The sequence below is a fragment of the Mangifera indica genome, chromosome 12 (genome assembly GCF_011075055.1).
Source record: "Mangifera indica cultivar Alphonso chromosome 12, CATAS_Mindica_2.1, whole genome shotgun sequence".
Classification (NCBI taxonomy): domain Eukaryota; kingdom Viridiplantae; phylum Streptophyta; class Magnoliopsida; order Sapindales; family Anacardiaceae; genus Mangifera; species Mangifera indica.
Genome location: NC_058148.1, coordinates 12371038 through 12391122, shown reverse-complemented (window position 1 = coordinate 12391122; position 20085 = coordinate 12371038). Strand labels below are relative to the sequence as shown.

At 35.8% G+C, this 20085-nt stretch overlaps 5 protein-coding genes across 13 annotated transcripts; 2 read left to right on the top strand and 3 right to left on the bottom strand.

The window, feature by feature from the left end:
- Nucleotides 1–1958: 1958 nt before the first annotated feature.
- LOC123192611 (protein FLOWERING LOCUS D) lies at nt 1959–6298 on the top strand. Its single transcript, XM_044605224.1, is given in 11 exon segments — nt 1959–2372; nt 2375–2707; nt 2710–2757; nt 2760–3375; nt 3377–3453; nt 3456–3920; nt 4062–4311; nt 5447–5826; nt 5829–5915; nt 5918–6089; nt 6182–6298. Coding segments are annotated over 10 exon segments (2475 nt in total). The 5' UTR covers nt 1959–2206; the 3' UTR covers nt 5971–6089; nt 6182–6298.
- Nucleotides 6299–8090: 1792 nt separating this feature from the next.
- On the bottom strand, nt 8091–10945 carry LOC123192610 (BLOC-1-related complex subunit 8 homolog). 3 transcript variants are annotated; one of them, XM_044605221.1, is made up of 2 exons: nt 10794–10945; nt 8091–9045 (listed from the first exon to the last, which is right to left on the bottom strand). In XM_044605221.1, exon 2 carries the CDS (start codon nt 9016–9018, stop codon nt 8188–8190), a length of 831 nt encoding a protein of 276 aa, XP_044461156.1. In that variant the 5' UTR covers nt 9019–9045; nt 10794–10945; the 3' UTR covers nt 8091–8187. The 3 variants fall into 3 exon arrangements, with proteins under 3 accessions (XP_044461156.1, XP_044461158.1, XP_044461157.1); XM_044605223.1 differs by having other exon boundaries at nt 8091–9022; nt 10794–10943; XM_044605222.1 differs by having other exon boundaries at nt 10753–10842.
- A 289-nt stretch (nt 10946–11234) lies between these two features.
- On the top strand, nt 11235–12925 carry LOC123193296 (U11/U12 small nuclear ribonucleoprotein 31 kDa protein). 4 transcript variants are annotated; one of them, XM_044606177.1, is made up of 2 exons: nt 11235–12024; nt 12781–12925. In XM_044606177.1, exon 1 carries the CDS (start codon nt 11299–11301, stop codon nt 12016–12018), a length of 720 nt encoding a protein of 239 aa, XP_044462112.1. In that variant the 5' UTR covers nt 11235–11298; the 3' UTR covers nt 12019–12024; nt 12781–12925. The 4 variants fall into 4 exon arrangements, with proteins under 4 accessions (XP_044462112.1, XP_044462114.1, XP_044462110.1 ...); XM_044606179.1 differs by having other exon boundaries at nt 12765–12925; XM_044606175.1 differs by lacking the exon at nt 12781–12925 and adding an exon at nt 12591–12685.
- Nucleotides 12926–12946: 21 nt separating this feature from the next.
- On the bottom strand, nt 12947–15998 carry LOC123193297. 4 transcript variants are annotated; one of them, XM_044606180.1, is made up of 8 exons: nt 15674–15985; nt 14974–15047; nt 14749–14790; nt 14299–14340; nt 13825–13929; nt 13522–13609; nt 13271–13368; nt 12947–13189 (listed from the first exon to the last, which is right to left on the bottom strand). In XM_044606180.1, exons 1-8 carry the CDS (start codon nt 15861–15863, stop codon nt 13148–13150), a joined length of 681 nt encoding a protein of 226 aa, XP_044462115.1. In that variant the 5' UTR covers nt 15864–15985; the 3' UTR covers nt 12947–13147. The 4 variants fall into 4 exon arrangements, 3 of the variants coding, with proteins under 3 accessions (XP_044462115.1, XP_044462116.1, XP_044462117.1); XM_044606181.1 differs by having other exon boundaries at nt 13846–13929; nt 15674–15980; XM_044606182.1 differs by lacking the exon at nt 13825–13929 and having other exon boundaries at nt 15674–15982.
- Nucleotides 15999–16529: 531 nt separating this feature from the next.
- LOC123193380 (serine carboxypeptidase-like) lies at nt 16530–20015 on the bottom strand. Its single transcript, XM_044606329.1, has 9 exons — nt 19665–20015; nt 18948–19116; nt 18724–18843; nt 18394–18537; nt 18163–18313; nt 17869–17957; nt 17216–17474; nt 16969–17102; nt 16530–16872 (listed from the first exon to the last, which is right to left on the bottom strand). Exons 1-9 carry the CDS (start codon nt 19991–19993, stop codon nt 16744–16746), a joined length of 1524 nt encoding a protein of 507 aa, XP_044462264.1. The 5' UTR covers nt 19994–20015; the 3' UTR covers nt 16530–16743.
- Nucleotides 20016–20085: the final 70 nt, after the last annotated feature.

The window sequence follows — 20085 nt, the reverse complement described above, 5'->3', positions numbered from 1 at the left end:
GTGAGAGTAAATTACTTTATCTAAGGTATAGTCTTAAAACCCTTTTTCACTACTTGTTGACATAAATAACACTTTCTCATCAAATTTAAACTCTATTATAATATAACCAAAAATTAACAAAAAAACCAAATTAAATTATTTAAATAATAAAATTAAATTAAAATCATTTATTTTCCTTTCTTGTTATGCTTACTCAATCTCATTTTTTCATAAATAGGAGTGTTAATGATATATAATCGTATGTTCGAAATAAAGTATTTTTGAAAATATTAGAGATGATAATAAAATTTTTAGGGTTTTTTTTGTAAATTTAAAAAATTTTGGCAATTTTTTAAAAAAATTTAAAATTTTAATATTTCTCTCAATAGTTTCAAAAATTATATTACACTCTTAAATAATTAAACAAAATGCAACAAATTAAAGGTGTAAATATTATATTACAAACTATTAGGTCCATAAAATATTTTCAAATTATGTAAAGGTTTGAAAATATTCTAAGGATTGATTTATGAGTTTTAAACTTTTTGAAGAATTAAATTATCATTTTTAATATGTTTGAGTTTTATCATAAAAGAATTATTTTTTATATTTTTCAAAATAAATTTATGATAATATTATTTTACTTTTACACCAGTTATCTTTTTCTAGGAACACGAATCGTCTTTTCAACTTAGATAATGCCAAAAGGGAGAGATTGGGAGAAAAATCATTGGAGAAAAAGAAAATATTAAAAGAGAGAGACTCTTGAAAATGAAGTCAAAGAATGAAAAATAAACTTTAAAGGGAAAATATTACTTTTTAAAATTTGGTATAATAAGAAATTATTAGTTTTTGGAATTTAGAGGAGATAAAAATAAAATTCTAAAACTAACATATTTAGTTAAATTTAATAATTTATGGGTGAGAACCAAATTTTTGGAATAGAATGAGGAGAAATTGATCACAGAGTAAACCTTGGGTGGGGATAATTATTATTATTATTATTTTTAAATACATTGTTGCGGAAAGAAGTGATTTAAGAAGAGTGAGTGTCTTTTTTTTTTTTAATTAGAAAACAGGAGATTTAATATGAAAGGGGTAAAGACTATTTTCCACCCAAATTTTAGATCATTCTCAAATTTATACCTATAAAAGGGATAAAATTGTTATTTTACTGTTTATTTTAAAAAATTATAAAATTTATTACTCTCCGCCTCCCAGGTTTTAGAAACTAACATTTTATTTTTATCTAAAGTTTTCAAACTTTGAAAAGTAATATTTTCACCCTCAAACCTAGGATTTTCATATTTTTTTAAACTTGTCGCCCCCCCATAACTTTCAAAAATACCAATTTCACCTTCATTCTTCAACTTCATCTTCCAACATCGTCTCTGACCTCCTCCTTCTCCTGGTGCGACAACGGTGGTGTAATGAAGAGATCTCCATCTATTTGTCACACCACTCAGGCAATGAAGGATAACACTTCATCGTCCTTTGTCATTGGTCTCATTGTCCAAATGTTATGATAAAGGACGATGAAGCGTTGTCCTTCGTCTGTTCTTTCAGATTTGGACGATATTTCGTCATCCAGATCTGGTGACAAAGGGTTATCTTTTGTAATCGTAGATGAGAGATCGGTGGAATGCGTCGGTCATCAGTGGTAGCTAGAGAAGGAAGCAAACCTTAGAGGTAAAATTTAAACTTTTCAAACTTTGAGGATGAGTTGAGGTGTTAATTTTTAAAATCTGGAGAAGAGATGATAAAATTTTAAAGTTTCAAAGTTTATAGGTAAAATGATAATTTTACCCCTATCTCTAACTGAAATTTTGGACGACAGTTTAGTCATGGGTGAAAGAAGGTGTTTTTCATCTTTTGTGGGTATGAGTTGAGAATGACCTAAAATTTGGGTGGGAAATAGCCATTTTCCCTAATATGAAAATAAATAAATCATGTCGGTATTCTTGTGCTTCCTGAAAAATTCACGTGTATAGATGTGATTTTGATGAAAAAAATAGTATACGCGTGAATTTTTATGTAAATCACATCACCTGAAAAACTATATTTACTTGTTATTCTTACGCAGACGCTGGATTCACGATTTGTCGGTAGTACTCGGAAATGATTACTTTCATTTATTTAGATTTTATCAGTAACCAAACGCGCCCTAACGCCTCTGTTACACCGCCCAAACCGCCACCGCGCCGCAGACGGCGTAACCGAACTAGTTATGGAGCCACCGAACCCATCCTAAGATGAATTCTCTCAATTTCCTCCTCCCCACCTCCAATTCTTCGAACCCCCACCTAACCCTAGCCCGACCCCAGCCCCGGCAATAGCCCAGGTCCCTCAGCCATCGGGGCCAGCTCCACCCACTTCCCCCGACCAACTTCTTTCCTTCCAGTCCCCAGAAAACGACGCCATGGTAGATCTCAACCCAACCGCAGTGCTCTCACGGTGTCGTTTCATTTGCCCAATGCTCTCGCCACTAAATTGCCTCCAAACAAATTACAAGTTCCCGACTCCAATTCTAACGCCAATGCTAACTCTTTACCCAAAAGGACGCCGGATATCTGCGAGGAAATTATAGTAATCAACAAGGAGTCAACTTCAGAGGCGTTAACGTCTGGATTTCCGGCCGATTCGCTAATGGAGGAGGAGATTGATTTCGGAGTCTGCGGCGTGGTAGGTCGGATTGAGCAGGCGAATTACATTCTGGTTCGTAATCACATTTATCCAAATGGCGCGAAAATGTGTCTCGTTGGGTGAGTAAAAGAAATGTTAACATTGTCATTCTCTGTTAGATTCAGCGTATAATTATTTGGTTTCTTACGGATAGATAAACTTTGGATTTGCGCCGGAGATTAAGGAGAAGATTCTGGCTGAGCCAAGTAGTGGTAAATAGAGAGTTATAGTTGTTGGTGCTGGGCTGTCAGGCTTGGCTGCAGCTCGACAGTTGTTGAGGTTAGGGTTTAGAGTCACGGTTTTAGAAGGGAGAAAGAGGGCAGGCGGGTGAGTTTACACGAAGAAAATGGGAGGAGGAGGGCATAAAGTGAATGCATCGGCTGATTTAGGAGGGAGTGTATTGACTGGGACGTTGGGGAATCCTTTAGGGATTTTGGCTAAGCAGTTAGGTTGTTGGCTTCACAAGGTTAGAGATAAGTGTCCTCTTTACAGGCTGGATGGGAAGCCAGTGGATCAGGAGATGGATGTGAAGGTGGAGGCTGATTTTAATCGACTGTTGGATAAAGCAAGTAGGTTAAGGAAGTTGATGGGGGACATTTCGACGGATGTATCACTTGGGGCTGCTTTAGAGACCTTTTGGAAGGTTGGTGAGGATAATTTGAATTCGGAGGCAATGAGTTTGTTTAATTGGCATTTTACAAATTTGGAATATGCTATCTAAGCTTTCTTTAGCATTTTGGGACCAGGATGATCCATATGATATGGGAGGTGATCATTGTTTTTTGCCCGGAGGCCTAGGTTGGTTCAGGCATTGGCTGAGAATGTGCCAATAATGTATGAGAGAACTGTAAATACTATTAGATATGGTAGTGATGGGGTTCAGGTGATTGCTGGGAGTCAGATGTATGAGGGTGATATGGTGTTGTGTACTGTTTCCCTTGGGGTTTTAAAAAGTGGTTCAATCAAATTTATTCCAGAGTTGCCTCAGAGGAAGCTTGATGCAATTAAGAGATTGGGATATGGGTTGTTAAATAAGGTTGCAATGCTCTTTCCATACGTGTTTTGGGAAACCGATCTTGATACATTTGGACATGTGACTGATAATTCGAGTTGTCAAGGAGAATTCTTTCTGTTTTACAGTTATGCAACAGTTGCTGGTGGTCCTCGTTTGCTTGCTTTAGTTTCAGGAGAGGCTGCTTATAATTTTGAGAGCATCCCTCCTACTGATGCAGTGACCAAAGTTCTTCAAATTCTCAAAGGTAATTTTCCCATCTCCTAAGTTTCTCATATTTGAACTTGTGTTTTAGCTCCTGCCTGTTTGTGTTTGTGTCTGTGTCTGTGTATATGTTAAATTTTATTTGGTTTAATTACTGTGACAGTGTGGGCATAAATGCATGCAGGTATATATGAACCACAAGGAATAATTGTCCCAGAGCCTATCCAAACTGTCTGCACCAGATAGGGTGGCGATCCTTTTAGCTTAGGTTCTTATTCTAACGCTGCAGTAGGGGCATCTGGAGACAATTATGATATAATGGCAGAAAGTGTGGGGGATGGACGACTCTTCTTTACTGGGGAGGCCACCACTAGATGGTACCCTGCAACTATGCATGGAGCTTTTCTTACTGGACTTAGGGAAGCGGCGAACATGTCTCACTATTAGTCCTGACCACGGTTCGAAACCACCGGTTCATGGTTCAAAAAAATAAGGACCCTGAACCAAAACCGTAATAGGACGGTTTGTAATCGGTTCGAAACCGACGGTTCCGGTTCATGACCCCGGTTCGGAACCGGTTTCGGTTCGAAACTGATATTGAACTATCAATTCTAATACATGATCTTGATTTTATTTTTAAATGATTAATTATAATAATTGAAAATTAAAAAAAAATTTAGATTTAATTTTTCAATTAAGCTTCCTATGTATCTTCTTGGGGTTTAGAAGAATCAAAACCTACGTAGTTTTCTTATATTTGCATATCTAATAGCCGACAGTATCCTCTTACCTTATCATTCACCTCTGCTATCTCGACTATTATTTTTCATCATCGAATTATCCGTAGTTAAATCAAGCGATTTTTTATTGAACTCTACTTTTATATTTTGTTAACGTAATTTGGCTCTTGAACTATTTATTTTTATATAATAAATAAATTTAATTATATAAATAAATTATATGGTTAATTATGAAAGATAATAAATAAAATTAATTATAAGAATAAATTTTATAATTAATTATGAATTGTATAATAAAAATTGAAATTAATAAAAAATAAAGAAAAAATTTAATTAAATTTGAGGGAATTTGATTGAAAGATTGAGAGAGTATGAAGAATTGAAAGGGTGAGAATGAGAGTAAATGAAAGAGTTTGAAGGATTTAGTGTGGGAGGATTGAGAGATTAAATGGATATATATAGGAAAAAAAAAAATTTTAAAGAGGATGGGGGTGAAACGAAATTTAGAAAATATGCAGGGGACCTCCCTGCAAAAGATTTTCAAATATGCAGGGGACCCTGTCCCCTGCATATTTGTTCAGAAGAATGCAGGGAACCACGGTTCCCTTCCTTTTTTTTTTAATTTAAAAAAATAAAAAATAAATACCGGTTCAAAAGAATGTAAACCGTCGGTTCATAAACCGGATGTGAACCGGCGGTTTAAGGTTTTAAATTATATAAACCGGAACCGAACCGTTAAAATCTGGTTTTTGGTTTCGGTTTAATCTGGTTCCGGTTTTATCCGGGCCGGTTTCGGTCTGGTTCACGGGCCAAACCGGCCCGTGGCCAGGTCTACTTACTATGCTTAGGCTCGAGGCCTGAGGATGAGAGTAGGCAGAAACCCATCGAAGAATTCTCATACATGTACATCTTTACTGGCAGATCTGTTCAGGAAACCTGATTTAGAATTTGGGAGTTTTTCTGTTATTTTCAGCCAAAAGACTGCTTGTTCAAAGTCAGTGGCTATTTTAAGGGTGACATTTAATGAGCCTCGAAAGAAAAATCATGAAGGATCAAAACCAGATCAACAGCATTCAAATAAGGTGCTTTTTGAGAAGCTTCAGTCACACTTCAATCAGGAGCAACAGCTTCACGTTTACATTTTATTAATGAGGCAACAGGTGCTTGATCTGAGAGATGTCAGAGGAGGTGATAACATGAGGTTGAACTACTCTGTGAAAAGTTGGGAGTGAAGCTGATGGGGAGAAAAGGTTTGCGATCTACTGCTGACTCAGTCATTGCTTCCATAAAAGCTGAGAGGTCATTCGCAAAACTTCTTCAACTTTGGCTTCAAATTCTGGTGAGAAACATTAAATCTTTTTCTTCTTTCCCTGTGTCAGAGACATGCTGTTCATAAAACTTTTAATGACATTTATTTCTAGAGGAGGTATTTCAAAGCAGAAAACTGGCACGTTGAAGCAAAATGTGGTCAAGTATGAACTGAATTCTCGGTATAATTGTTTCTATATCATCTGATGTTGAATAACTCTCTTACTAATTATAATTTTTTTAAATAAATTTTCAGAAAGGCCAGAACAATGAGCAATGGCAAGGAATCTGCACCTTGTCCTAACAAGCCAGTACTTCTACTTAGTTTGAAGACAGTGAATGCAAATGTTTCAGAGGAACTTAAGATTACAAATTAAGTTCCTACCAATGCTTCTGGTTCAGGTATACAAGGAGGTTTAATTATTTTGCTCTTATATGTCTTCATTTTTTGTGTGTTTAGATATTTAGTTGGAAAGAATGCTAATATCTTCTCCTAAAGCATTTAATTGATCGAAGTTTGCTTCACTTGCAAACTGTGAAAGTGAAATAAATGATATATGATGATATATGTTTTTTAAATAGCCAAGTTTCCCATATACGCTTATCAATATTGAAACTTTATGTCAAACTTTTTTGACAGAATATTGAATCAGTACTTAGTTTTGTCGGGGCAAGGTGTGTCATATTAAAGCAATGATCAGATGGTCTCTTTTGTCAAGAGGTGAGAGGTCAAACCGCTATGGACTCACTTATAAGTGGTTTCAAAGAGTTATTGTAGAAGTGGCAAATTGTTATAAGTTGATGCTCTTCTGTTAATCTCCTCGAGGAAATTTTAGAAATCCCTATTGTTCACTGAGTAAAAAGTTAAGAGGTTCTTCCCACGTGCAGAAGCACAAAACAGCTGATTTGGGCCTCTATGTTGATAAGCTAAAAATCAAATATGTACCCAAAGAATTTCTTTCTTGGATCCATAAAAGAAATTTGTTACGGTTCTTAACCATTTCTCTTCACGGTCCATGAATTACCAAGGACGGTATCTCAGCCACCTGATTTGACTGTGGATGCCTACAAATCATGAAGCTGGTTGCTTAGTGGAGATACGGGTTTCCAGAAGTGTAAGCGAACAAAAGTTGAGCCTTGATCCTTCTCAGATTCATCGTACGTATTGTTTTAACTGGAGACCTGTGTGGATCTGGGCCTCTGGCTAAGTGGGAAGGAATTTGAGCATGGCTTCTAGTCTGATTACCGTTACCAATTAAACCTTTTATGAGGATGCAGCATTATGACATGAAGGACTGTCTGCCTATTGATCTACATCCGGCAATGCAGTGACTGCTGCTTCACTTTGGATTTTTCGAGTCTCTAGTGTTGAAATCTTGGGCCCAGCACTGTGTGACTCAAGCTTGTAATTGGCAGACGTCAAAGTTTGTTGAAAGCTCCCAAGTCCAATACCGGCAATGTGCAACTTCAGCTCAGAAAAGCTAGTCTCTGGCAGCTTGTGGATTATATATTCTGCAGTTGACAAAAGATTATTTCATCGTCTGCGCTGTATCTTTTATTGCTAATGATAAGAAATTTGTATAAATAAATTTCTATTGTCACCCTGTTTTGATATGAGTTTTCTTTTGTAAGATTCCACTTCAGATTTCACATGGTCTTCCAATTTGGGCATAATAATTGTTATACTGATGCCAAACAAATTGCTGTCTAGAATTCCTTCAGAACCCAAGTTAATCTCACTTTTTGGAATACCAATCTCCACGTTTATTCACTTCTTCTGGGATTTGATGTCTGCAAACAAGAAGGGCAAAATCAGCCAAAAGTTACTTAAGTTGCATTTAGCTAGCGATCAGACAAAGAAACCAATCACTTAACAAAGATAACAAATGCCTTGGCATGAAACTTAAAAATTCAATGGCTGGCTGTTTAGAAGGCAGCTGTGTTGCCATTTCATAGATGGATTTGCCTCGGAGTCTATGATTGATACATTTTTTCCTGTACATGACGAACAGTAGATGCATGGCACTGAAGTAACGTTCTCATGATCAGTAGTCCTAAAAATACACCATCACTGATATATTTTGGGACCCATCATCGAGAAGTTCAAATAAGAAACTGCAGAGTTTTTAGTTGACACCAAACAGACCTAATTGATGAATATCTGGTGGCACAATAAAACAGCAGTATGTGATCATTATCCAGGGGCAAATTTATAACAAACTGTATTTACAACCTAAAGCTTTGATAAAAGTCCTCTCTGCCTTAGACATCAGTTGCTTTCTTAAAGATATCTGAGTTACATTCAGCCCCTCCCAACCATTCTTCAAGTTTGGCTTCTTTATCTGCTTTAAAATCATAGTAACTTTCTGACAAGGACAATAAATTTTTGGGTGAAATGTTGACATCATCAGCTTTTACCTCCTTTCCTTCTGCTTCTTTCTCATCATGGTCATCTGCAACCTGACCCGACAGAGGCAGTTCATCAGATTCCATATCTGCCCGAGAAGAACTTGTACTCACAGGTGCAACCGATATTGGTGGAGTGGGATAAGACAATAGTTTCCCGCCCTGTGCTAAGCTGGTATCTTTTGGATCAAGTTGTGGCCACTTGAAATTACTGGCCTTTTGTTTTGCTGACTTGAATACATTAGTAAAATAATTGGTTTTCCGTTCACCATCTGGATGGGTAGGAGTTGAACCACGACCCCAAGCGTCTGGGCTCCAGGAGCCAGTACTTCTCATCTGAAAACTGAACGCTCTTTTATGCACAAAACCTTTCTTTGGTTGTGATGATGACATAACTGCAAGAGATTTTCTGATGTCTTTTATCATATCATCAGCTATAGGGAAACCACATTCTTTCATTGAACTCAACATGCTGATGGAATCCTCCAAATCTTCAGTGTGCAAACTTGTTTCATGAGACTTTGCCACAACATTGTTCTTGATACTAACAAGGTTGGGTACAGCATTTTGAGTGTGCTGCTGTATATAGAAAAGCCCTACAGAGGGCTCATTCCCCAAGTATTTGATCATCTCTGCCAAGTTTTCAGTTATCTCCACAAAGCCATCAAGAGGGGAGAATCCATGCATCTTCCTGAGGTGAATGGCAGTTCATCACTGATTTGTCCAAAATAACAAAGGAAGATGCATATCAGAGAAGAAGAAAGAGATTGTTAAATGGAACATAAAAAGGAAAATCCTTCAATATAAATATTAGTTAAGTAATTTTTCCTGATTCATCATCAATTAATTACAATGAATCGCCACAACTAACTTGTCAAAAATATAACAAACATATGTTCTTGTCCACACACAAAAAACGTGGAAAACATCACTCTAAATCATTCTAATAAAGAAAATGGGTTTCCTGCATATGAAAACAGTAAGGAAGTCTATTAATCTGAAAAAAATGAACGTCAAAGTTTAAAATGACAGTAACCAACAAATCAGTTGGTAACACAGTATGGTTCAACTGCTGATCTGGAAAATTGGAAAGAAAATTAACAACATGTTTGGTTCCCATTTAGAAATGGCCTTACCAGATGCCTCATATCTTCTTTTGCAATTAGATTAATGCAATACACAACATGCACCTTCCAACAACATCATTAGAAATAAAGTATCATCTGATAGTTTCATTCTCTTATCACCTTAATTTTTATATACTAGATGCAGAAGAAAAGTTCATATGAAACTTAAAAACAACACTTGATTGATATTAGCTTCAAAGATTTCCCCACACTCAGAAATTAATAATGTCATAGCTCATGGGGTATTAAGTCAGCCAACCATCTCTAAAACAGATTTACTATCATTAGCTTCAAGATTCACTTAGGGTATCTCTTCTATTTGAGTGCGAGAATTATAGAGGTCTAATTTAACTTCAAAAGTTTCATTTGTTTTTTCAATGGCTAGGTGCAATTGATAGACAGGATATCAACCGCAAGCATATACTAGTTTCAGTGACAACTAATTTAAACCTGAATGGCAAACAAAGAGTCAGATTTATAATGCTTGACACAAATCAACAAAGCTTCATCCCAGTCTAACTGCCTGGGGAAGAGATTCCAGGATTCCACACTTTATATCTAAAAAAGTAGAAAAATTATAAACATGTAGGAAAATTTTCAAGAAGTGAACCAGCCGTCCATAGTATATGTATGTATAAACGGTATGAATCAAGAGATTCAAGACAGCCAAAAACCAAAAAAATAAAAAAATAAATGTACAGGACACAAAAATAAAAAATAAAAAAGGGTCCTGAAAGCGAAATCTACAAAAACCTTAAAACCATACTTCTTTAATCGCATCCAGGCAGCCTCGTAATAGTTAAGAATAAAGAAAAAAGGCACATATTTTGATTTCTTCCTCACATGAACATTAGAGAAAATCTAGACAAAACATAAAACGCTGGTGATAGGAAAATGCCAGTACAATGGTCAATATCCTCCTAGCGCCCACATCAAGCATCTTAATTTGATTTCTTAAGTTGGTACACGGTTCTTCAATCTCTATCTAGTTCTGGAAATATCTTATTTGAACATAAACTATATTGGACCACCAAAACGCCATAAATTGCGATAACCTTCAGCTAATTCAAGAGACCTCAACACAGCGCTCTTCACCACAAACATTTCTTTGAACAAGTATCCTCCAACAGACGCAAAAGCAAGCATAATCCAATACCCACATTATAAAATCACGTAACAAGCAAAACCCATCACTCAAAATCATCAATTTACTCAAATTTTGTAAGCACGTCAAATACCAAAAAGCACAGTACAAAAAAGAAGGTAGAAATGAAAATCACTAACAGAAAAGTACCAAGAAGAAAAGTTATATTTTCAGGGTGCCTTTCTCTTTACCTTAGCGTTATCTTCTTTGTTACTAGGTTATGTCTGGGTGCACCGAATCCAAATCCAGAGGCATATATCTTGTCTTTTTGTCCCTGTTTTATTCCTTCCGTCGAGTAAGAGTAAGTTACTATTCCAACCCAAGGTTTTGCCTAAAGCCCTTGTACACCACTAATGACATAAAAAATATTTTTTCATTTAAAATTAGACTTTTTAATAAAAAAAATCTTGACACCGTGTTAGAAATTGAAACTATTATTTTATCCATACAACTCTCAAATAATTATCATTGGCAGTAATTTAAGGAAAAATGTGATTTGATTGTACTATTAATTTTATTAGAAATTATACAAAAATAAGCTTGAAGGGTGGGAGAAAGATTCATTAAAGTTTAGGTAGGAGATTGAAATTCTGCCTTATTTCAATTAATTTTCATTTTGACTCAATTTTTGTGAATAGAAGCCTGATGATTGAAATTTTATAACACACAGTTTTCGGTCAGTCTCCCCAGAAAAAAATGGTGAAAAATAAGAACACCCACAGTGACGAAGAAGATGAAACTTTCTACTACCGCTACGCATCCAGCGCCGCCACCTCATCATCTTCAGAACCCACTTCCAATGGACCCCACAAGAAATCCAAGGGCTCAAACAGCTTAGCTCCTTCGAAATCAACGGTCTACGTTTCGAACCTCGACTACTCCCTCACCAACTCCGACCTCCACACTCTCTTCTCCACTTTCGGCAAGATCGCTCGGGTCACCGTCCTCAAAGACCGCGCCACGCGCAAGTCACGTGGCGTCGCCTTCATCCAGTTCGTCTCCATCCCCGACGCGCAGACGGCCGCGCGTGCAATGCACGGGAAGATCCTCAACGGCCGCACAGTTACGGCAAGCATCGCTACGGATAACGGGCGCGCGGCGTCGTTCATAAAAAAGAGGGTTTATAAAGACAAGTCGAGGTGCTATGAGTGCGGGGTGGAGGGGCATTTGAGTTACGAGTGCCCGAAGAATCAGCTGGGGCCCAGAGAGCGGCCGGAGCCTAAGAAAGCGCGGCGGAGATATGACGGCGACGACAATGAGAATGAGAGTGCACTGGATTTTGATGATGGGAATTGGGCTTCAGTTGTGGACGATGGAGCCCAAGAGAGGTTGATTATGGGAGAGGAAGAGATTGAAGAGAAGAAGAAAGTAAAGAAAGTCAGTTACTTTAGTGATGAGAGCGGTGAAGATGATTAATTTGAGGTAACTTTTTTCTTTTTTTAATTACAAATACTCAAAATTTGATTATAGGGGGTTTGATTTTAATTTTTAATTTCTTTGCTTTAATCATGAGAATTAGAAGTACAGAGAATTTTGATTTGTTTAGCCTATTATTGTTTTGGAAGATATTGGAATGAGTGGGAAATGTTTTTGCTTTGTTGAATGGTTTGTTTGAGGAATCTGAAGAAAAAAATAATTGGGTTGTGTTTTGATTTGCTTAGAGGGGATGTAGTTTATTAACAGATTGGTTATTTCTTACTAGTTGTATAATTTTCTATGAATATTCATGTTGCTTCTTCAACACATGCTACATTTCACCGGTATGAAATTAGTCTGTCATGATACTTCGGAACTCTTTGTAATCAGCAATCCATTATTTTATACTACAGTGATTTGGAAATTTTGCCCAGGAAGTCTTCTTGCTTCGATATCACTTGTTCCTTGATTTTCATTTTTCTTAGCAATTTTGCATGGAATGATTAGTCTTTTTCTTTTCATTGTTGTAACACTGCTGACTTTTTTATGTTGTATTGTATTCTGGGTGGCAGATTGTATTCTGGCTTTTCTAAGGTCTGAAGTGGTTATAGCCTCAATATGAATAGATTCTTGTACTTTGTTTTAGAGAAAGGAATATATTTCCACCGAAAAAAAAAAATTTTTGTAGTTTTTGCTTGTTATATTACTTGTTGCTTTTATTTAAATTGATTGTGATACTCTTGTAGTAATGCTTATTGGCAGATAGTATTAGAGGACATAAGAAATAAGCCTGATGGCAAGATACTGATGAGGATCTGTGTTGTGTGAATTCTGCATTTGAATTGTGAGATGTGAATTGCTCAGCACGGAAGTATTTATTAAATAATCTCAGTATGTTTAGTTTCTCTACTGTTTGTGAATTGCTTCATCCAAGTAATTGCGGTATCCTGAAATTTCTACTGAAAATCTTCTCTTTCCCATCTTTAGTAGGAAATACACAGATTTAAGGAGTTAATTTTAGAAAGATCTTGCTGATGTACATTACTTCTAGCTTACTGCCATGCCTTTTAGCATTGAAACATTGGATTGAAGAGTCTAATGGATAGGAACCAAACTCAAATTTTGGTGTCTAGTCTTCTTCTGCGTCCGATGAGTTGAATCCCTCTCCTGTCTGCATGATAATTTAATGTGAAATGGTAGTTTTGATTAGATCGTTAATACAAATGTGAAGGTGGAAATAACATGAGATTACCAGCATTTCATGGTCCCCCATAATCTCTTCTATAAGCTCCTGCAGTGTTTTATCAGCACTGTTGGGAACAAGAGCTGCAAATACTGGTACTTCTAGTCCTGCATTTAGTTAAATCAACATTTCAGGTTGGTGGCCAATGATCATGCAAGAAATAGAAGTTCTTTCTATAAGAATTCTGAATTTTTGACATCATTATGTTAAGCTTGAAGTGAAATGTGAAATTTAGCTTGAATATTTTTTCACTCGAATACCTGTTTCTGGGAATGCTTCAATGAACATCAACATTTCCTCTCCACTAAGACCAGATAAGAAGCATATCCGAGGCAGTGACTCTGCAATCTGCAGAACAAAAAAGCTTATTACATAGTAAGAAAATGACTGCAAGATTACACTTGAATCAGATGCTATGAAAACCCAATTAACTTGCCAGTTTGCTACTCTTTGCTTTTCCAAACATCATGCTGATAAAAGGAATGTTTTATATCCATTATGGATTGAAGCTTGGACTTGAAAACGAGAAAAAGAAAAAGATACATGGAATATGAGAAAGTCCCCTGCAAGTTTGAAATTTCAACCTTCACTGCTTCCAAATTGGGTTGCTTTGTATTCATTGCTTCCCAAAGTGAACGACCAACCATGTCTTCAGTGCAAAATAAAACCTAAAACACCATATGAACAGTCTCTTTTGGTTTCTATGGGGAAAAAAAAAGCACAAGAAAATACTTTCACAACAATTGTAACTGAAGCATTTGAATATATGAAAAGGAAATTTGGGCACATGTAAATGAAAATCTTTGGATGTAAACAGGCTTAATTACAAATTGGCATGAATTTATTAGACAATTTTGAGTTCAGTTTGATTTGTAAAATGCATATATTTAGTGCAGGAAAATGGTAATATTTCAGAAGCAAGTTCGGTTTTGCAAGTTTTGCAGACAATGCAACTGAGAAATCTTCATTCTGCTTATTTCTTTTTTTATAACTCTACAAGGAAAATGAGCACAGAAATACTATGCATAATCAAATACCTCCATGAATTCACCATCCAACTCTGTCAAAAGCTCTCGTATCTGTACATCGAAAACACCAAATAATTGTTAGTGATTAAGAACCAATTTTCTTGTACAGGATGCTTTCAGAGACAAAGGTTTCATTCTGTGCAATGAATGAACTATTGCATTATTTTCCCAGAAAACAGATCGAAATTCCAATACGTTTCGTCTCTAAGAAAAGGGTTACATAGAGATTGCTTAATATAATTTTTAGCCTGGTGAATGCAACAATATTGTAATGAAATTTTGTTAAAGCCCATAGGCTTTATTACATATGTTATGCAACTAAATCGAAACCAGTTTACATAAGAAACCTGCACACTTGATGATGGGAGCCATGAATATTATTGTGTACTAGCAACATGTTTCGTGCATAAAATGAGCAAATATGTCACAATGTTACAATGCAACCAAGAAAGAGACCACCTTCACTGTCTCCTCTACATCAAAGCCCAGCAATAGCAAAGCCTGCAAAGCAAAGAATTTTCAAATTCTAACTTCATTTGGGTGAAATATTTGATAATTTATACTACAAGAAAATAAGAATGACTACTCTCTTTATTATCTTCTTCAGTGGCTATTGTTAAAATTTGACAAATTTGACCAGAAACAATTCACTTGAGAACTGGAATGAAACTAACCAGAACTTACAGGAGGCCCGAATATAGGATCATCAGCTTTTAAAGGAACAAACTTCGAATCTTCAATTAACTCACTTGGAACTTCTGCAGCAAGAACAGAAATTTGATTATTGGCCAACGGGTATTGATTTTCAACATATGCAAACCTCAAAGATTATGTAAACAGTAGCACAAAGCTACAAATTCTGACCAAACATTTGAATCCCTTTGAATGCGACAACAAAAATTATCCAATTAATGCTATGAAAGATGTTATTTTATTGTTCAAGATTGATGAAAATCCATTATTTATTTACTGTGACATCATAATCTAAGACTGAGTATGCGTTTATATGAATAAAAAATCTCAAACAATTCAAAAGTTCCAAGGGCTCGTGAGGAAACTTGCTTTATTTAGTTACATCCCTCCACCCATCTAGAGAAATTCATTAAATTAAAAAAATCACATAAACAATCAAAAGTATCGTTGTCCTTCCCAGAAATGGGCTCAACATCAAGTTAATCTAAAAGAACTGTTGATTAACTTAAAGTAGAAACAGTAATCATGCATAAAAGGCATATTTAAAAAGCAGATATCAACAGACGTAATAGCCCTAGCAACGGATAAAACTGAAGCAAAAAGTTCCAAAACCCATGTTAAGAGACATACGGAAGTGTAAATAAGGTTTAACAAAAGAATGAAAATACAGACACTAGAAGGATAGGTTTACCTTCATCAAAAGCTCTTGGTGGGCGCTTGAGCTTGATTTGGCATGTAATAATCCTTGCTGATAAAGAAGAATGAAAAAGAGAGAGTTTTGAAATTTGAGAATCTGTAAATGGTTTTGATTTAAACAAAGGAATGAAAAGTGAAGTAGAGGGGTGAAGATAATTCGGAGAGAAGCATATAAGTGAAGCCATGAGAACTGGTTTATCCCTCTTCCTCACGGTTGAATTGGATATATTCTCAGATTAAGTTAGTTAAGAGGTGTTGGATAGCAAAAGCCATTTAAGCCAATAATAGCTTGCCAAGTTGCCATAGCATCAGCAAAGGATGAGACAAGAAACACAACATGCTGCATTATATATATGATTATTTGGGAACATTTTAATTAATTAAAATCCAACAACATTTATTTTAAATACCCGTATATAAAATAGTCACTAAAATTAATCCGTCATACTTTATGCTTCCCACTATATAAAAGTAATTGTCGCGGTAATTGGGGTTCAAGTTACCATAATTTTCCCGTATAATTGAGTTTCACCTTAGCATATCAGATGAGACTTAAATTCAAGGTTTAATTATATATAAAATTTTATATTTTGTCACTCAAACTAATAAAAATATATTTTAAATTAAAAATAAAATAATACTCAATTATATAATAACAAATTATTTGTATACCTAATTGTATATTAAAAAATGTATACACGTAATTTTATTAAATTTCAAAATACAACCAATATCTCAATGCGAGTTGAAATTTGAAGGTACTTAGACATAACTCGTTGAGAGCTTGAGAGTAGTGTTTCAGTTCAATAAAGAACAATGACTTACAGATCATAAGACAGCAAACATGTATATGCATTTAAACAGATAGTTGTCCTTGATTGATTTAGTGATGATGTTTATGAAAACATCAACATAAATATCACGTTTTGCAAGATTCTATCAGACTGACATTTACAAAATTCTTAGATACCAGAAAGAAAACATTAAAAAGAAAAAGACAGATTCAAGTTGTGACCTATTTGTCTTAGAAAGTACTATAACGATAGGATAACCAATTGGAAGCAATCACATCTCAGCCACCAACTGTTCTGAATGACCTGGAGCTTCAACCATGGTGCCCTGCATCCATCTCTTCAGCATCTCTAATGAAGCCTTGGGTTGATCCATAGGAACCATGTGTCCGGCATCGTGGACCTGTTGATAGATATATTATGCAACGCCATAAGCACCTATTATTAAGTATTGGTGCTTGCACGCACACATATGCAAGAGAGAAAGAGAGAGACTAACCTTGAGGAAGCTGAGCGGCCCATAAGTCCTCAGAACTCCAGCTTCTGAATCATCAACTGTAAAAGAAACTTCAGGAGATTCTTCAAAGTGTTTTTTACCAGACCATTCCATGGCATGAACCCATCTCGAATTACCTACTCACCCAAGTAAAAATCAAGAAGAGTAAAATGATAATGTAATTTCTTCCAAAAACCAAGATAATCTTATCCATTAAATGTTCACTGTCAGATTAAGCTTAGAAGCTTACCAAGCCAATTGCAGATGAGATCATATTCTCCAGCATATACAAGCAATTTGACTCCATCCTCCAGAAGTTCTGGAATTCCAACTTCAAGATTCCTCATCCAGTCCACAAGCATAGCCTGATAAACTGTTGGGCTACAAGACACAAAGTCTAAATCCCCAACACCAATAGCATCCCTGACAGTTTTCAGGTTTAGGAATTTCTCCACGTTTGAGAAATCATAGCAAAGGCTCCCCTCACACTTCTTTCTAATGTCATAGTACTGCAGAGTGAACAGATAAATGCTTGTAAAAATTAAGATCTTTCTGTTGTTTTGTTTGAAACAATAGTAGTATCATAAGTAAATATATTATTCTATAATATACTTTAACTAATAGGAGGAGAAAAGAAGGTAGAAATATCAAGAATAACAATCATATCAGCAGGTTGTTGACTACATAGGACCTCACTGTTACAAAACTTGATTCTTACTGTTGTGACAATTTATGCCACTTCTATGGAACTGTTTGACTTCCAAAAAACGTAAATGATTTGGCAGCAAAACAGTTCTATAGAAACAACTGCTGTAATCATTGCCTATCTTTCGAATAAAGCATATAATGCGGGGAAAAATATTTATTTATCTTGAACAATTGATAAAGAAATAAACCCCATACATTTGCATCACCAGCAAGTGCCATAATGCTACTGAATATGGCATTGCAAACAAAATATGAAGCCATGCATGAAAGAGTGCCGTCAGTGCCTGAAACAAGAAAAGAAAACAGGATTAACCACAGAGGCAATACTATCCATCAAGAAAATAAAACCTAACGCACATAAATGACTAAAACTAAAAAGGAAAAATTAAAATTTAATCAGCAAAAATTCAAGCCGTAAACAGTTACTTAGCATGAGAATCAAGAGAAATGACAAGATAACAATGAAGCAATCTCAGAAAGCAAAATTACCACAAAGCTTTATCGCTGTTTCGCACACTGGGATAACCTTGGTGATGCGATCATAGTCAGATTTTTTAATGATTCCCATTTCCAAAGCATAATCTGGGTAGGCTTTATATTGTATACCAGGGTCAGTTAGCCCATTACCAATAGCAAATCCCTGTTCAGCCATTTTGTGTTGAGTTATATAGCAAAATAAATTGACTGCTTACAACTCTTAGGTGGTTACTAATTGCATACCTTAAGATTTATATGAATTCCTTCCTTGGCATTGTTTCCTCGGTGGACTCGTGAAGCAAAAGCAGGAATGTAGTGCCCAGCGTATGATTCTCCAGTTATATAGAAGTCATTCTTTGCAAGCTGTGGATGCTCCTCAAAGAAGGCCTAATAGTATGGAAGAGCCAAGTAAGTCATAACAATATCATTCAAGTGCAAATCTTAAGCATATAATATGTTCCTGTATTCCATTATCCATCCCCAAAAATTGAAATAACATGAACTCCTTTTGAATTTGGAAAACTTTAGACAAAATTTCATTCACAAAAATGTGAGGGAAAGAAAGAAACCCACCTGTAAGAAGTCATAGAGGTCATTACTAACTCCATCTTCATTGTGACGAATGTCACGTTTGTCTGAACTATAACTAAACCCAGTTCCAGTAGGTTGGTCCACATACAGAAGATTTGAAGCCTGTAAGATAACCACAGAATATGTTACTTCTATAGTAAAGAAACCAGGAGTCCTTGTAGCACAACGCTAACATGATAAATCAAAAGAAAAAGTATGGAAAGTACCTGATCCCAACCATATTCATTCCACACAAGAGACAAGTTGTTTGCAATACTGAAAGGGCCATTTTCATAAAATAAAGCCAACTCGCTACTACACCCTGGCCCTCCAGTCAACCAGATGACAACAGGGTCCTTCTTGCTGTTGCGCGATTCAAAAAAGAAGTAAAACATCCTACAAAACAACTGCAATAGTTCAGCAGCAATCCAACAAATATATGTGTGCGCGCACTTATCCTAGATTTTGATTATCAAATTGACTCTGTGACCCAAAAATCACAGACTAATTAAAACCAAATAACAGTCCAATCTTCAAATTTCAAATATAGACAACACAACTTTAGTATTTTGATTAGTCCCAAAAAGTAACATCAACTTTCTAAAAATCTCATAAATTTGAAAATTAACCAAAAATAATTCAAAAAGTAACTAGTACACCCTATACACTGAAATAAACACGATAATTGTCTCACAATATAGTCCACTAATCCACGAAACCCAAACAGATAACTCATTTCTCGATTGAAACCAAAAAATATAAAATTTCTTACTCTGAAAAAGCTAAATTTTGTCTCTCAAATTGAAAATTTTCAACCACCAAACCTTAGAAATACCTCGGTTTTTGAACCTCAAGAATAAACAATCTGTATCTCAAGGGTCTAATTAGGCCTTCATAACCTTCTAGAAAATCTCGAATTTGAAAAATAAAAATTCGAAAATTACTTAGCGTCATGCGAATGAGAAATCTTGTAATATCCGGCATGGTGACCCAAGTCATCAACAGAGACTCCACCAGCGAGGTTCGGAAACTTAAACCGCTTCTCAACGATCTTCTTCCCTGGTCCAGCCAACAACGGTGTCGATTCACGGCGGCCTTCGATAATATTAACATCTTCCTTGGGGAACAAGTTAAGCTCCCTGATCATCTTCTCGGCATTCACGGACGGGAAACTGGAACGGCCCAAACGGCGGTCGTTCAACAGAAAGGCCGAAGACGAGATGAAGAAAAGGGAGACGAATATTGAGACGAGAAGTAGTTGTTTACTCTCCATTTTGGCGAGAAATTGAAATGAAAGCCCCCTACACTGGGGGTTTTATAAAGAGATTTGAAAAAAGGAGACGAAGAATAAGCGACACGTGGCAG

Coding starts and splice junctions, on each gene's coding strand:
- LOC123192610 (XM_044605221.1), bottom strand. CDS start 9,018: ATGCATGGATTCTCCCCTCTTGATGGCTTTGTGGAGATAACTGAAAAC.
- LOC123193296 (XM_044606177.1), top strand. CDS start 11,299: ATGGTGAAAAATAAGAACACCCACAGTGACGAAGAAGATGAAACTTTC.
- LOC123193297 (XM_044606180.1), bottom strand. CDS start 15,863: ATGGCTTCACTTATATGCTTCTCTCCGAATTATCTTCACCCCTCTACT. Junction 14,341..14,748: donor ATGTAGAGGAGACAGTGAAG/GTGGTCTCTTTC, acceptor TTCGATGTACAG/ATACGAGAGCTTTTGACAGA. Junction 13,930..14,298: donor TGGATGGTGAATTCATGGAG/GTATTTGATTAT, acceptor ATGGTGTTTTAG/GTTTTATTTTGCACTGAAGA.
- LOC123193380 (XM_044606329.1), bottom strand. CDS start 19,993: ATGGAGAGTAAACAACTACTTCTCGTCTCAATATTCGTCTCCCTTTTC. Junction 19,117..19,664: donor TCTCATTCGCATGACGCTAA/GTAATTTTCGAA, acceptor GTTGTTTTGTAG/GATGTTTTACTTCTTTTTTG. Junction 17,475..17,868: donor CACTTGCTGGTGATGCAAAT/GTATGGGGTTTA, acceptor TTCACTCTGCAG/TACTATGACATTAGAAAGAA.